Raw genomic sequence first — 16,654 nt, 5'->3', positions numbered from 1 at the left:
GTGTCTGCACAGAGGGGTGCTTGTGCTGTGCCGGTGTCACCGCCCGGCCTGCTTTCCTCCACAAAGGCCCAGGTATCAGTAGCTGGACAAACACAATGGCCATTCACCAGTGGGCCTGGGCCTCCCGGGCCCCGCGAACAATGTTGTTGTTTGTTCTAGCGATTCACCAGGAGCATTTTTGGAGGAAATGTAACAGATGAAACCTTCCTTTCAGCCCTCAACGACCTCTTTAAATGCTGCCTCCATTAGGAGCGTACTGATTTCCAAAGTGGGGAAAGCAACTTCGACGTGAGCGTTTGGATGTTAAGGACCTAAAAAAGCCACTGTGTCGGCCCTTCCGTCAGTTGACTTGGACCCGGGTCCAAGATTCGGGTCCGGAAGACGAAGGAAGAGCCGTAGCATGTGCTTCTCGCTGAAAGGAAAATGAAAAATCACGCCGGGGGGCGTGAGACTGACGCACGTGGCCGCTCCTTCCTCGGCGCACTTAAATTTCGTCGAGGACAGCAAAACCGTTCTGTCCCCTGTGCCAGAACTCAGACCATTTCCTCACGAATAGCAGGTTCCCGGCTTCCACCTACCCACGGTTTGAACAATTGAAATAGTAAGCAAACCCGGGATGCTGATTCAGAGCCGGTCGTTTGAAACCAAACTTGTGGGGTGTATCGGCCAAGAGCGTCCTGTGGGGTCCCTGTGCTTCCCTGCTGGGCGTTTGGGGCTGGAGCATCCGTCAGCAGCGCGGGGCGGCGGCGTTGGCGGGCCCGTCCTGTGTGTGCTCGTTACCGTCAAGGTTTACAGTCCACGCTCCGAAAGGAGATAAGGGCCTCGGCGCCCCTCTTCTCGGGGCTGGCGTGTAGGAGCCCACTCGCCATGTGTGTGACTCCATGTGCATGATTCATTCCAGAGCAGTTTTAGTCCTCATAAAATATTCATTTTGGTTGTGCAGGGCCCTGTAATTGCCATCTCTCACCCTGAATTATTTATACCTTGCACAGACTGACAAAGCTTTGCCACGCGGTCTTAGATGAATCAGAAACACAGATCTTTGCTGCCAACAGCATTATAGTCTCACAAAATATGGCACCAACGTCATCCTGGGCTGCCTCATCTCTAAATCCAGCTTTTCTTGATTTGACATTTTCTTTACTCTTCCATTGTCTTAGCCAGGCAGAAAGGTTGCCTCTTAACTCCAAGCAGCAACCTTTCCTGCTTGCATTATAGCCGCTGCGCTTGGGAGAACTAATGCATCTTTATTGCCCTTACTTTTCTATGCTCGGTAACAAGACAGCGCTTGGGCTCACTTTAGAGCCATATATTATACATTAGCGATAAAATGATGCAAATAGTCCTGAATACTCTTCAAACAGATAGTGCAGATCAGCCTGGATCAAGCTGCTTGTCACAAAAACAGAAAATAAAAGGTGACGTGCGAAGTTGGGCTGAGGAGCCTGCTCCCCAGCTGTGGGCCACGGTGGGCCCAGGGCTGAGGGTCCCAGGTGCAGCTGGCGACTTGTAAGGGCTTCTTTGTGGGCCGAGGAGCCACTCCGGGCTTCCCACTCTCCATCGGCATCCTAAATGCAGCTGTTCACCGCCCCGCTCTGCCCAGCCTGTGCTCAGCCTGCCCTCCCCGCGCCGCAGCCGGGCGCCGACCGGCGTTTCCTTCTGTTTCTGCAGCCAGCGCAGGACTCCTTCTGCGCCGGGACCGTCTGTCCCTCACACTCACGCTCCCTGCGCCCCTCACGACGGGAGATGAGCAGTTAGAATGAAGGACGTGGGAATCACGTCTGAAGATTTCGGAAAACCATGTTCACACGAATTAGGCGCTGGCAGGCTGGAGCTGAGCTTCCCCGCAGACCTTTTAAAACTGGGAGGGAAAGAAGCCCACTCAGCTCTGAATGTGGGCAGCTCTTGTTTCTGGTGCAGACAGTGGTCACCTGCAAAAATCCCAGTGAAAAATTCCCACGTACCAGGGGCTGTGGAAGGGGAATCTGTGAAATGTTCCAACACGGAGCTGCCCGGTGGCGTGGGGCGCTGAGCAGGGTTTACCACGATTTTAACACCTTGGCTCTTCCCTGAGCCACAGAAAGGGATTAATTTATGGCTCCCCGCTCATCAACAAAGGGAGGTGAAGAGAGAGGGCTCGGTGCTGTTCCAAGTAATGGATGACCTGTACACACATTTCTCTTGTATATGTTGACACGCAGGAGTAATGAAGTTAAGGCTTTGCACACATGTGCCCCCTCATTTAGCTGCATTACCTGCATTAAAACTAATAATTGCCACTCAGAGCTGTGCTCCCATTAATCATTTATAATGTTTTAATAAGTTTTTAATCAGGACCTAAAAGGCTCCAGAGCCACATAGGCAGGTTCGACACTGGTGTCCTCCGTGCATGCACAGGCTTGATTTAAAATGTGATTTTTTATTAATAATTCAGCCTACAAAGATGATAGTTCTTAATTAAGCAAGCTGGCGTGGACGGGGGAAAATGTACATCCGAGTGGAAGATGAGGAACAGGATCTTTCCCACTTAGAAATTGGAAAAAAACAAAACAGAACCAGAAAATGCACCCTCGAGTTTGTTTGGGAATGATCTCTATAGCCAACGGAAATCAGAATGGCAAGAAAAGCGCTCGTGTGATCTTAGATCCCTAAAAACACGCACACGTACGGCAGGAGAGGTTTGAAACCCTAAGTTCGGATAAGCGCGGGCACTTAATCTGTGCACAACCTGCGAACGTCTCCCCTGGAGCTGGCAACAAGTCAGGGGGTGCGTCTGATGTGAGCCAAGTGATGCTGGCATTTTTCTTAAATAAGGAGCTTCGTGATCAGAGCTGGCAAATAGAACAGTGTCCAGAGGGAGTGAGGAAGCTGTTTTAATGAGCCCGCAGCGAAAGACAAAATACAGACTGATTGACAGGGCGCGTGATCTGCTGGGGAAATAATGTCAGTGCTGCGCTGCCCATTAGAAATAGAGAAATCGGTAAAGGGGGCAGAAAGATAGGCACTTGAAACAGAACCCTGGTGTAAATATAGTGCACTTCACATTTCTTTTGTGTTGTGCAGTTGACTTCTTTTAAACAGATAACCTTATCAAAACTATCATGAAATATCAGGAACAGTTACAGAAAATACTAACTAGAATACTGACAGCGCGCCGACTAGGTAACTGACAAAGCATGTAACTCTGGGATGTATTTGCTTTTGGAGTGTCTGCCTGCATTTTACTTATCGGAGCACATGAAAACCACCAGGAAAAGTTTAATCCGAGTCACACAAATTTCTCCACGCGGAGGACTCGGCGGGATCTGTGCTGGAAGTGGAAGTTGACCTGGCCGGCAAAGCCATTACAGCCCATCAGATCTCTGTGGCATCATTTTAATGAGAATCATTGCAAAAGTACAAGATCGTGGTATCTATAAGTGCCTCTTGACAGCTGCTGCTGAAATTGTGATGGAAAGAAAAACCATTATAGCAGAAATTTAGCGATAAGGCTCTTTGGAAGGGACGGTGGGGCCTAGTGTGGCTCCAGACTGTGAAGGGTTAATTTTCTAAACCTAATAATGTTCGATAGTGAGGTATTTGTCAGGAGATAAAGAAGTGATAGAATCTGGGAAGTGGGTCCCTTGGCGATTGTAGTACAAATATTGTTAATGCGGTGTGGTTACTACAGCAGAGGGAAGTAAAATAGCCCCCGTCCACCAGAGACGGGCTCTGCTACAGTAGAGCGAGACTCCCAGACAAAGGCCAGTCATTGTTGAACTGCGAGTCAAGCCTCGGATATTTCCAAATCCTCACACATCTACGTTTACATGCAGGGCGGCGTGCGCGCCGGGGGGGGCGGGGGGGACGCCGCACGTGGAGTCCGGCCACTCCAGGCAGGGCGTCGGGCGGCCCGGACCTCCGGCCCGGGGAGGGGGCCCGACACAGGACATCTGGGCACAGCTGTAAACCCGGTCCCGTCGCCCTCTGCCCCCTTCTTTATGACGTCATGTAGGCACTACAAGTGTATGAGACCCATAACTTGAAATGTACAAGAATTTAATAAGTCTGGTGTTAAAGCAATTTGTCATGGCATATTTGAAGAATAAATCAGACTAATGGAGCAGATTTTTTCTCCCGTATGGCATTAAAGAACGTGAGCCCAGTAATAGCTAATGGCAGGAGTGAGAGAAAAAGAGAGGCCTGACATTAAGACCCTCGCATTTTGGAAATCCAATATGTATTGACCTGTGTACTATCTTAGTGCACAGATCTGATGTCAGCGGAGTGTAGTCTTGTGTAGGAACTGCTCATTACAGGTTTTGTGAGGGAAGCACATTGTCTCTGAAGCGCCCAAACCCGATCGGCTAGAATTGCTCAGTAATCAATACTCCGGCGGCTGATGGCCGGGCGCGCACACAGCACAGCTGCGGCCACTGCTTTCAGGGACTCCCCAGTAATTAGCAGGGACCTCGAGGAAGCACTCCACTGGCCACTCTTATCAGTCAGGGAAAAGTCTCTTAAAGGCTCTATCTTTTAATTTGACTCTTAACTATTTCATTTCAGTGGCGCAGTGAGGGCTGCAGCCACCCACGCCCCAGAGAGCCTGGGTTCCTGGGCGCCACAGGAGTGTTCTTATTTGTTTGGGGCAGGGACTGTTTTTGTTAACTGAAGTGATACTGGAATAACATGAAATTAAACATTTAAAGTGGACAGTTCAGGTGGCGTTGAGTCCATTCCCAAGGCTGCACAACCACCCCCACTCTGCAGTTGCAAACATTTCCGTCACCCCCAAAGGAAACCCCGTACCCACTAAAGTAGTTTTCCCTTTCTGCCTCGTACCAGTGGCTGGCGACTTTCAAAACTGCATTTCCAGGCTGGTTTTCAGAACTCAGGTTTTCTTGTCAAGGTATTTAAATGGCAGTCACTAAAAACGTGGGGGCTTGACCCAGAGCTGGGCTCTCTGAAGCCCCCAGGAGCGTCCGGAAGCTGTCCCCACCATGTTGACACACGAATGCTTTGGGGTTTGATTGATGACACGGAGGTTTGCTGGTTACTAGGAGCTCAGCCTTAAAATTGAAACTGAGCCCCCTCCCAGGAAGGACCTCAGTATTTTTCATTCAGGACCCTGCTGTCCTGTGTTACCCATAATTGAGGGACAGAAGGACCGAGGCTGGGGTTCGGGCACAGGAGGGTCTGTTGGAAGCTAGCGCTCTCTCCCTGGAGTGTGGTCGCTCAACCTCAGGCAGAGGCAGGCGGGCACCTCCGTGTCACAGCTCGGCTTGACGAGGTGTCTTGTCACAGGGCCAGCCAGGGTCTACGCCTTCCCGCGTGCTGTGGCTCAGTGTCCCAGCCTGGCAAAACCGAGCCCTGCAACGGTCTGGAACTCGACGACTGAACACATTCCTGTGTAGGTTCCTGAGATGTGGGGAAGTAGACAATTTCAAACACGTGGTTGCCACGTCTGACGGGCGCCGCTGAAACAGCTAGAAGTTTCCTTTTTCTCCTCAATCACGGGAGTGCACCCGCCAAGCCCACCGCATTTCTGAGGAGAGGATCTATTTCCTCTTTGACCAGAGGGAAAGAAATCATTATTGCGTGATTAGTGGCTTCAGTTAGGTGAAGACAACAGTGGTGGGAGAGGCGGGAGGAGGCGCTGTATTAATTACCTAACACTTGCTGGCAGGGTGATCTGATCAGTGGTGTGGCCGCCGTAAGTGCAGCTTTGGATAGAAGTGGGTGAGTTCTTAGCGACGTGGAACCGTGAGGGACGGGATGGTGTCAGATGAAGTGCATCTCATCAGCTTTTCTCTGACAAACCAAATTCATTCCTTATGTAATTGATAACGGCCTTGGCCAATTATTTCACACATTACAATACACAGAGGCCCCCTTTGCAGGTTTTGCAGGGCTGTAATTAGCTATGCTAATATCCCCTTTATTGGCCCTAATATTGCTCAACACCTTTTGCCATCCTGGAACCCACTAGAGCCCCATGGCCTGTCAGGACCGCTGATTATTGAGAAGGATAGCTTTAATCAAACATAATTGCAGTTAATTTTTCTCTCCTGCTCTCTGTTGCCAGCGTCTAATGCCACGGACTCCTTGATATTCCATTAAATTACAATTAAACAGCCTCCTTTGTTTCTGATTGTCCTGAACAACACCACAAAGTTCTGTAGCCGTTTAAAGGAGAGCTGTTTGGTCCTAATTGCCTGCTAGCTCACAAAGGGCCAATTTACACAATACCCATGTAGAATTTAAACAGTTCATAATGTAATGGATATTACACAGGAGCCTAACACTACAATTAAAATGATTTTCATCAGATAGAGAAGCTCTGGTTAATCAGCTTCATAAAAGTAAATATAAATGAACTAATTCATAGCTTAAACACACAGAAATGGAGCAGACTTTGAAATTAGTTAATGCGGTGGGGCTTTGCCCCTTATTGTGAGATACCTAGACCGGGCTCTAGTGACAACGGTTGTTCCCGTTATCTGTTTTAGCCCAGTTTAAAGTGTCCTCATTCCGACGCTTGGCGCTGGTGTTGGCGCTGGGGCGGCTTGGTGGGACTCTGATGTAAATGTGACCGAGACCAAACTTCTAACTTTCTTCACTGGTGTAGCGGTGGCCACGCTCTGTTTGCAGCAGTTGGAGAATCATCCCAACAGGAGTGAGGGTCTTGGTTCTGGCCATGACATCGGGGGGCCAGGCCCAGGTGTTGCTCCGACACTGTCTTCCCAGGCATAGGGCCGACCGTGCCCCCTTGGTCCATCGTTGCAGGGTCCTAAGGGGTTAGAGGAGCCTCCTGGATCCTGTCCCCTCCCTCCAGGTCGCCCATATGGCGCTGTTCTGATCCCTGCACGCTGCGAGAGAGGAAACCTCATTTCACAAGTAATAAGATCACACCTTTCCCCCTTCTGATGGCTCCTGAGAACTTCCCAGGATTTTAAAAGTGGTTTCCAAGTAGACTATTGCTGGGGAGCCGCCACTGACGTGTAGCAGTTTGTCTTTCCCTGCTCTCTTCCCCTCTGCCTGGGAGAAACAAGTAAATAAAGCCCATATTTCAAGCTTGATTTACTCTGGTACCTACTGTGAAAGATGATGACTCTTTAGGGAAATAAAGACAGGGTCAGGGAATTAGTGCACATAATGGTCATTTTGATGACGGGCCAACAGATGCAACAGGAAACACACTGTACACAATTAAGCGTAATGTACTAATGACAGGTTAGAATTTTTATCGCCTCTTTGCGATCGAGCAGCAAGTCCGTGTTTAGCAGTAATAAAGAATTTATTGGTGCTAAAGCCAAAGATTTTCTGACATAGGAAAGATTTTTCCTTTCATAACAAGAGTATTAAATTCTTTGTGTACCAGACTCTAGAAGTGAGATATGTAAAGTGGTTGTCAGATATTTCTTAGGAAAAAGCCAATTAAAGGGTAATGAGTAAAGGCTGAGAATTACCGTTTGACTCCACATGTTGGGCGTTCGGGTGTTTCGCCCCCCCAGCGGTGTCACAGTGCGCTCACTGAGCACTCGCTGGGTGGCGCACTCGCCTGCTCGCGAGTCATGTACACGGCACCGGCAGGTGTGCACGGGCTGTGCTGTGCGTCCACCTGGCGAAGACTCACCTGGGTCCTTGCGCTAAACATAACCAAAACGGGCGAAAAGGGAGTGAGAGCCCCTCTTCTCCCTGCTGAGGCCTCCTTTCTATCTGTCCCCACAGGTGTCCCGATAACCTGGCAGGGGGTCAGCTGACTACTGTGCTTGCTTTGTGTTTTGGGGACCTGTGTGCTTAAAAGTGTCCTGCTTGCTAGGGTTGTGCACTACAGCGCTTAAGTACTCACCGTGCTTTTTAGGTACTTTAGATAGAAGCAGAAACCATCATTGCCATATCCGAAATAGTGTGTGTGCATGTATGTACCTGCACCTTCTCCGGAGTCCACCCCACACATGCTCAGTCTGTTCCTGGGGCCCAGCACCCAACTTTGTCCTGCTAATTTCTGCAGTTGACGACTGTTAAGGCCCAGGAATGCCAAAATCAGCTCATTGTGGCAGTGCAAGGGCAAATGTCTTCAAAACGTGCTCTGCTCTCTTGGAAGTAGGAGGCTGAACTGGCTAAAAAGACGTCGAGGAATTTAAAGAAGCCTCCTCTGTAGGAGGAAAAAATCGTTCGTATCACAAACAAAGCTCCCGTGGCCGGCTCTGCGCAGGTACATCTGTAGATGGGCTGCCTCCCCGGCCGCGCCTGCTCCAAAGATTAGCCGGGTGGTAATGTGTGGCATAATTGCACGGTGTGGCTGTCCCCGAAGTGGAAACCTAATTGCCTGACAGGACGATAAGTTTGTGGCGCCCTCACCTTGTTAGGCCCTTTCTGATGCAGTTGAGATGCAGTGTGGCCGCAGGTGCGCCTAATTTACCTCGCCGCGGAACGTGTGGAGTTTAATTGCACAGTGGTTGTTAGGAAAAATTGGTGGGTGGAATATCAAGTGACTTACTGTACGCTGATGGCAGATGGTGTTAAGAGGCATTGTGAGCTAAGTGTATAGGTGAGGTGAGTTAATAAAAGATGCAAATTCTGGCCTAAAATAGTGAGGCCTCGTGGTATGTACGAAAATTCAATTAGGGGCCACATTCTTTTCCCCATCAATTGGATTTTCTTCTGCCGTGGTAAAAAGTCATCCAGGAGATGTTGGGAATGCAGTTAGAGATATGGCTTAGTCTACTGTGTCTTTTTATTTTCCGTGATCATAATTGCCAATGAGGAACCTGGAACATGAGATTGAATTTAAGGAAATCAGGTGAAACATCCTAAACAATGAATAATCGCCAAGTAGGACGGATGACGTTCTGGGGGTGAGTGGAGGAAGAGTTTTGTTTATGGCCTTGCTGGACAGGATGCTTAGACTCCTGGAGAGAGTAGACAGTGGAACTCGCAGGGATGGGAAGGACAGCATGATGACGTTTCTGTCACAGCCTCTCAACACGCTGTCAGGACTCCCGGATCCTGGTGCCACGAAACGCAAGGGCGGGGCTTGGCGGGAAGTGGAAATGGTGCTCAGGTCCAGCCTCGCCTCCCAACCCTGCTGCCCTCTGCTCTCTGCCCGAGCAAAGGTTTCACCACCTCGTCAAGAATCGTTGATTATTCCCTCAAAAACACATGGAGACCCTTCACAGAAACCATTGCAGCTCTTGAAACGATACTCTGTCCACCCCCAGTCCTCCCTTTTCTTAAGAGATGTACCTATTGCAACTTTTAAAATCCGTGTTTAAAAGTGCATGGGTTTGGGTGGTGGTATCTTCTGGAGTGACGTTGCCAGGTGAAACATAGCACGACCAGCAAAGTTTCAATTTCGGGCAAACAACTATTTTTAGTGTAGATTAGAAAATTATTTCTTGCTTATCAGAAACCCAAATCTAACGAGGCACCCTGCATTTTTACTGGCTGAGCTGGCAGCCTGTCCAGGGTGGGTATTTCCCGCAGTGGTTAGTGGGCTGTCGTGCAAAGATGCCGGCAAGCCACAGCCAAGCCGGGAGTCGCAGTTGCTGCTGTTACAAAGCTTGGAAGTCTGTCACGTCAAGACAGGTGCAAGTCACTGCCTCACCTGTGGCCAGAAACCCGGGGCCCTCCCTGCCCCCACCCCCAGTCTCTTCTCCACATTGAACCTACGGGCAGATGGCGGGGTTGTGGGCTGTCTCCACTGTTCCCTGGCTAGAGTGTCTTTTGAAGAGTTTGTGTCTTTTGTCTGATGACCCTAACAAATATCCCTTTCTTTGTATTTTTATAGATTCTTTCTAAAGTTTTTCCTCAAGTGCAATCAGAACTGTTTGAAGAATGCAGGCAACCCTCGAGATATGCGGCGATTTCAGGTATCAGTTTTGCAAAGACACACAGACCGTCCTGACTTTTCACGTGAAACTTTCTGGTTTTGCAGTTGTGCGGGAGGTAATCCTTGCTTCTTTAAGGGCCTGGGAGAAAACTGGAATCGGTTCATTTGTTAAAATGCGTAAATAAAATGCTCTTGAGACGATCTGGTATCTCCGGTATGCCAGATTCATCAAGCCTAGCCATGGCCCACGACAGGCTGAGATCGGCTTTGCAGATGTGGCCAGGCCGAAGGTCTGAGGCTGGATGGGCTGATGAGCTTCTGTGGCATGAGCCGTAATGCAGCCTTTTGGGCAAACTCAGGATCTTGGGCTCTGCTCATAAAGGGTCTCCACCTGCGTAATACAGGCCTCTGCAAATTCCAGAACATTTTCCTGCCCCCACCTTCCTTCCCCTGAGGTTTAACGTGTTCTTATTTCCTTAATTCCATGCCTAGTTGCTAGTCTGTTCCTGGACCCAGGCTAAGTCCTGGCCCCGGTTTGCCTCAGAGGATTTTGTCTGGCGGAGAGAGGAGCGAGCTGCTTGGGTACAGGGATGGATTATGATAAGGGATCGTAGTTTCCTTGCTTTTGTGAACGACTAGGAGGAGACTACAGGGTAAAAGGCACTCTGCATACCTGATGGATAACTTCTCTGGTTTTAATTGTAAAAATATTCTGGGCTGGGACACAAAACTGCTGCTGGTACCTACCAACCAGGGAAGGGTTTGGCGGCCGATAGCAACGCCTGAAAGATCCAAGGACCAAATGATTCCTGCTTGGGACTTAGGTGATTTTTCCATCAAGTTGCTCAAAATATTTTTTAGAAATTTAACCCCCCGCTTCCGTCCTTTGGTGAAACGTGTGACAGACATCTGTCTGCATGCCCGGGCCGCCCGGCAGAGAGGGCAGGCCGGCCCGCAGTAGCGCCCGGGAGCTGGGGACGGCGTTTCCTGCACGCAGCTGGGCCTGTTTCCATCTTTCATGCACGAGGCTTCACGGGGCACTGGTGATATTGATCCGTCTAAGCAGAGCGGAGGTCGCCCTGGGCCGAGGGGCCACGTCCTTTGTCCTGATGCCCGAAGGCAGCATCCGTCACAAGTGATCTCCTAGTCGACTGAGGAGCCCGTAGTTGCTAGAAGGACTTCCTCTGGTCTCTTTAGCTAATCTCCCCGCCTCTCAGAAGGTTTAACTGGACTTAAGAGTGTGTCAGGGCTTACACAATATTCTCAGCTGGTTTCACGACCTCAGCACCTTTCTGTAGGTGGCTGCGGGCCTGGCCGGGCGAGGAACAGGACGCAGCTTCTCTGCTTCCTCTGCTCAACGCGGCTCTTTTCCCTTAGCGACTGACCTATATATAGATGACAGAGCAAAGACTGTCTTTTTAAAAATTTTAATGTTTATTTCTGCCTTTTTGTGTCTTTTCTTAAACATATGGTTTAGGAACTTAAAAAGGGTCATGTCTGTGCCTTGATATGAGTCACGTGTCTTTGCGTCACACTCAGGTGACCTATTCCCTGCACGCCAGGGTGGGGCCGGACCAGGAGGCACTTTGGTGACCAGGAGCAGGCACAGGCTGCCAGCCCACTGGTGACACCAAAGCCACCTCCCACCAGGGATCCAAAGGACGATGCCAGTGGGCGTGGTCAGAGGATGCTGCGGTACCTGAAACGGGACCTGGGGTCACCGCGGCAGCACTGACGGCATTTCAGGGTTCAGTGTGGCCTGATGTTGTCGAAACGTCAACCGTTTTGGCAGTGCCCACGGGGGAGAGAATTGTCAGGGAGCTGCCCGATGAGGGGGCTTTGCGGGGGAGGATGCAACAGGTCCCACCCCCGCCCCATAATCTTCTTGTGAGGCTTGAGATTTAAAAAAAGTAATCAGTCACTCACATGTATTCACATGTAAGTATGTAGCTCTGGCTTTTTAAAAACCCCTTAGAATACTATTTATTTTTAATCACTCTATTCATCTTTTAATAGTTAATTTATTTCATTAATAGGCTTTATTTTTCTTAGAACAGTTTTAGGTTCATCGAAAAAGTTCACAGGCAGCATGAAGAGCTCCACTCCCGCAGGGTCCCCCATCACCGACCTCCCGTGGCGGTGGGTGGGCGCATTCCTTCCCTCTGGTGAGCAACGTGGGCACGATAGCGTTCACCAGGACCCGCTGTGGCCTTGGCTTCTAACAGTTCATCGTCCACGGCGTGCTGTTTTAGCTTGTCCACACCTTGCGGGGAGCCCTTCTGGCTCCCTACTGCCTTGCTGTCCAGTTCTCTGCAGGGCGAGGTTCTCTGTGCTGGTGCTGACCTGCAGACCTGGCCCAGTCCGCCCAGACCTAACCGCAGCACAGAGCCACCCTTCCTGCACGCCAGGTCCTGGTTCACGTCCCGGGAATCCCGTGGCAAGACCCAGGTTAAACCTGGGCTCAGAGCTTTGCCACGCAGCTAGTCTGGAATTAACGCACCACGTGGGCCACCTCTGGGCCAGAGATCCTAAGGCCAGGTTGTCATTTCCTGTTTCCTGGGTCCACAAAGGGCCCTTTTCTGGAATGCTTGTTACGGCTCACCTGGGAAGCCAGCGAGGCAGCTCAGTGTGGCATGTTCCTTTTCTGCCTCTACCAGGAGCAGCCGACAGTGCAAGTAAGGAGGCCTGATCTAGCCTCTCTCCCTGGCCATCCTCCGAGCCCGAGCCTGAGCCCGGACCCCCGCGTGGTAGCCTTTTACTCCGGCAGAAAGGGCATTCCCTGGCACAGCAGGGTCCTTGCCACCCTCGCAGTGAACTTGAGAAACATTTCCACTGTTCATATTCAACTTGGTCTTTTCAGATGCAAAAAAGTTCATTACCAGACATTCAGTGTAATTGTAGAATTGACCCAGGGATCACTTGCTGGTTAAATGTGGGTAGTAGGAATGTTCCTCATCTATGAAGCCTTTTTTTTGGCAACTCAGAATGCTCCCAGCTCTTCAAGGAAAGACCGTCTCAAGTGAACTAATTTTAATTAGATAAACTATCTAATCAATATGTGAACAGATCAATCAAAGCAGCGGCTTTAAAATGAGTGGCTAGAGGGGTGTTTCTGAAGCTAATGGCTAGAAGAATATTTCTCTGAATTGAATTCACTTGTTAGCATAATAGGAGATTAAACTGCAATTAGTGGAGCAGGTTTTGAAGAGAAGCAATCTTGAGTTAAAACAAAACAAAACAACCCACCCACCCGCATTAGCCAAAAAAGCTGTGAATGCAAATCAGTCAGTGGAGAATTTCCAGGAACAAGTGAAGTTTCCTTCTGCGCCGTGGCGTCCATGACGACTTTCGTTTTGCCTCACGGGTGGCTGGGCTTTTCCTCTGCCAACTCCATTTTCAAATCCACTTCGTCTTTGCAGGTTGTTGTATCGACAACGGTCAACGTGGACGGCCACGTGCTGGCCGTGTCAGACAACATGTTTGTGCACAACAATTCCAAACACGGGAGGCGGGCCCGCCGCCTAGACCCGTCAGAAGGTACGGCCCCTTCTTATCTGGAAAATGGTAGGCACATGTTACATGTCTTTTTTTATTTGCGATGCTTCTTTTTCTTTGCACCATCCTTTATGTCCGTTCCTGTGGAGTTGCTCACTCCAGGCCCGCCCTGGTCAGCCTTGCCAAGCCCAGGCAGGACGAGGGTGCGTCCCCACGGTGGAGAGGGAGACGGGCCTCGTGCCCTGTCCTCCTCCGCTCCTTAGCCCTGCTTGGTACACACCTCGCCAGCCACGGCCTTCATGCAACTGGTTTGTTTGTTTCTGAGCTTTCTTTCGCTTATAGCTTTTCTCGCAATTCTAATTCATTCGGTTTTACGTTGGCTTGTCGGAACCCATGTAGCCACCCGTCCCCAGGTGCCTTGTATGTTCCAGTGGGTGGTCACAACCTGGTCCAACCGGCTTAGAAGGGGCTTCCAGGACCACGTCCTGTCCCTGGCTGGAGTGCGTGTGTGTGGTGCGTGCATGTGCGTGTGTGCGTGTACGTGTGCACATGTGTGTGGTGTGTGCATGTGTGTGTGTGCGTGCACATGTGTGTGGCGTGTGCATGTGTGTGTGTGCACACACGTGTGTTTGAGAGTGGGGGGGCAGGTGGAGGGGGCAAGGTAAAAACTCATCATAAAATGTTTTTTTGAAAACCAAACACTTCCAATCGATCGACTTCTTATTTTGCTTGTTCAAAGAGAAGAGTGTCCGTAAGAGCGGACAATAGAGGGAGGTGTTCTTGGACGTCGAGTTGGAACTTAGAGCGGTGCAGACACAGTGGGCCTCGTACTAGCCCCTCAGTCACAGCCTGCTTCTGTTGTGGGTGCAGTACCCACAATTAAACACACCCCCTTTAAAATGAGAGCATTTCCTCCATTAACCATCTCTTAATAACCATGAGATTCTGGCCAATGTGAATTGTTGAGAAAGCCATGTGAATACTTTTTTAAAAAGTGAAGTGTGAACAAAACAGCACGATTAAATCCTTTAGAGCAAAGAGCCCATAAAACTATGTGGTTTGAAGGCAAATCTTCTATCCTGGGGCCCCACATCCAAGAGTCGCACACGAGGCAGACGGACACAGGCAGGGAAGTGAATGAAGCGCGTGCAGGTTTTCAGAATGAAATATGATTCAGATATAAAAACGGGAAGACAATTTATGAATCTGCTGTGGTCCACAAAAATAAACTAATTTGTTTTTCTACATTAATGACTAAGGTATAAGAGAACAAAAATATAATAATTAAAGGTCGCCCTGAGCACCAGAGTCATTAGAGTCTGTGACGTATTGTTTATCTCCTTCCTCTGCGCTGAAGGTAGGTGTGTGTTTTGCTTAGCAACCATCACTAATGAGGTTCACAATTAAGAAGGTTGAATCCCCGGCCCTCAGTTCCCCGCGTCCCCAGAGAGCGAGCGTGCAATGCGATAGGTTCAAGGAGGCCTCCTCAGCCCTCTGGTGTTAGGTTGTAGTCTGGGTCCAAAATCAGCCTCTTCTAATGAGCTATTATGATCTGAGCAAAGTACAAGTATTTATTTTTGTAAGTAGCATGGAAAAGCATTTGACTGTAAGCAGAAAATGTAGCATTTAGAAAAATAAAGGCCACTAGTGGGTACCTTGGAGATAAAACCCAACTAACTAATCCAAAGCTATTTGCAGAAGCTGTCTCGCTCAGGATTTTTTTTGTGTTTGTTTCTCAGTAGTTTATCAACATTTAAACCAGTCGCTTTCTTGCAAGAGATGGAAATACCTTGTCCCACCCTAGAAAGGGACTACTCATTTTAAAATGCAAGTAGGGGCCTCCGAGGACCAGCACGAACAGGCTCCCGAGCAAAAGGCACTTGTCGTAAAGAGCAGGGCTATGTTGTTTTTCTGTAATTAATGCCCAGTTACCAAGTGCCCTAGAAAAAGAACAACAGAGCTCTGGGCCATGCCTCTGTCACTTCCTGGGAGAGGGGACCCTAGGAAGTTCTGTTTGGGTCTGGCGGTGTCGTTCCCGGGGCCCACTCGCCTCCTTCCGCCGGGTGAGGTCAGCGCACACCACAGGGGCGGGAGGCTGGCCTGGAGTTGGCCCCACCTTCTTTCAGGAGAAAGTGCCCCCAAAACCACAGACCCGCGCTTCCGTGCAGCCTCGACTAGCTAACACCTCATTATCCAATCATCTAATATTCACCAGCAGTGTGTACACACTCGCTGATGGTTTCCAAGTAAACGAATTCTCCCTGCTGCTGCTGTGGATGTCTGCCACGGCGTCCTTTGAGCTCACAAAAAGCAAGGCAGATTATTTACAGTATTGAACACGAGTGAGGGAAAACAACCATTCTGCCTTCCAGCACAGCACAGTAGAACTCAGGCTTTAATTTTTTTTCCTTGTCACTTGTCCCCTCATAAACGACTCCAGCCCTGTTTAAACCTCACTCGAGCCCTGCCCAGCACCCGGCCTGCAGCACAGAGGCGATTTGCATGCCAAGTGCCGTAATGCGGTTAGGTTTATGCAATAAGGACAACCGAATCCAGGCTGCGGGGCTTTAGCGAGTTAAAGCGAACAGATGGCCCTAGGAGAGGTAAAGGTATAATCCTATCAGCTGGAGTATCAGCCAGCCATCTGGACATCCCAAGCACAATTACAAGACATTTTAGCAGGCAGAACAAAGAAGTCTTCATGAGGCAAGATTAGGCCTGTTTGAGTGCCTCAGTATTGTGGATGCAGAGGAAGGTGACAATGCTGTGATATTACTCAAGAGAGCTCGCTGATTAACGGGAGCCAGGACTGGGAGGCTGTTTACTGATAGGATACTGGGTATGGTGGAGAGACCCCCCAAAGAAAGAAAGGAAAAACCAAATATTTTGGTCAATAGCACTGGTTTCTAAGAGGAGTCACCCCCAGCCACTGGGCTCCCCGGCCCCAAGACGAGCCCGTCTGCATGGGCCGGAGGGGAAAGCTGGCAGTGTCATCGGTGGCACAGAGGGTGTCCTTAGCGGGCACCTCTTCTCCTGAGTAGGCTGAGAGGATCCTCAGAGTTAAAAGCAGGTCATGCTGGTGCATGTCACATCCGCAGGGGAGACACCATGCCTCCTCCTCCTGGACCCTGGTGGCCCTGGGCCACGCTAAGAGCTCGCAGACCAGGATCCGTCTTCCGGGGTGCTCCCCACAGTGGGGCCTGGCCGGGGAAAGAGATGGGGGGCTCTGTCACCCCACCGTGTTTCTGTTCCTCTTCTGCCATCTTCAGCTGCCGGGCCAGCCCCTGTCATCTGCTTGAGTGTATTGTGCACCGTATATCATTAGATCTCGAACGCTGTCTGTGT

The 16,654-nt window shown here is 50.0% G+C and overlaps 1 protein-coding gene across 12 annotated transcripts in view; it reads left to right on the top strand.

The window, feature by feature from the left end:
• Positions 1 to 16,654, top strand: part of EBF3 (EBF transcription factor 3) — a 120,912-nt gene that overhangs the window by 70,306 nt on the left and 33,952 nt on the right. For 6 of the 12 annotated variants that reach the window (XM_069461188.1, XM_069461186.1, XM_069461182.1 and 3 more), the window contains 2 exons: positions 9,773 to 9,854; positions 13,234 to 13,351. In XM_069461188.1, coding sequence (XP_069317289.1) covers positions 9,773 to 9,854; positions 13,234 to 13,351 — 200 coding nt within the window. Of the gene's footprint in view, positions 1 to 9,772; positions 9,855 to 13,233; positions 13,379 to 16,654 lie in introns of all 12 variants that reach the window. The other 6 variants (XM_069461184.1, XM_069461179.1, XM_069461178.1 and 3 more) reach the window with 1 other exon arrangement.

The sequence above is a fragment of the Eulemur rufifrons genome, chromosome 28, assembly GCF_041146395.1.
Source record: "Eulemur rufifrons isolate Redbay chromosome 28, OSU_ERuf_1, whole genome shotgun sequence".
NCBI lineage: Eukaryota > Metazoa > Chordata > Mammalia > Primates > Lemuridae > Eulemur > Eulemur rufifrons.
This window is presented reverse-complemented; position numbering and strand designations above follow the sequence as displayed.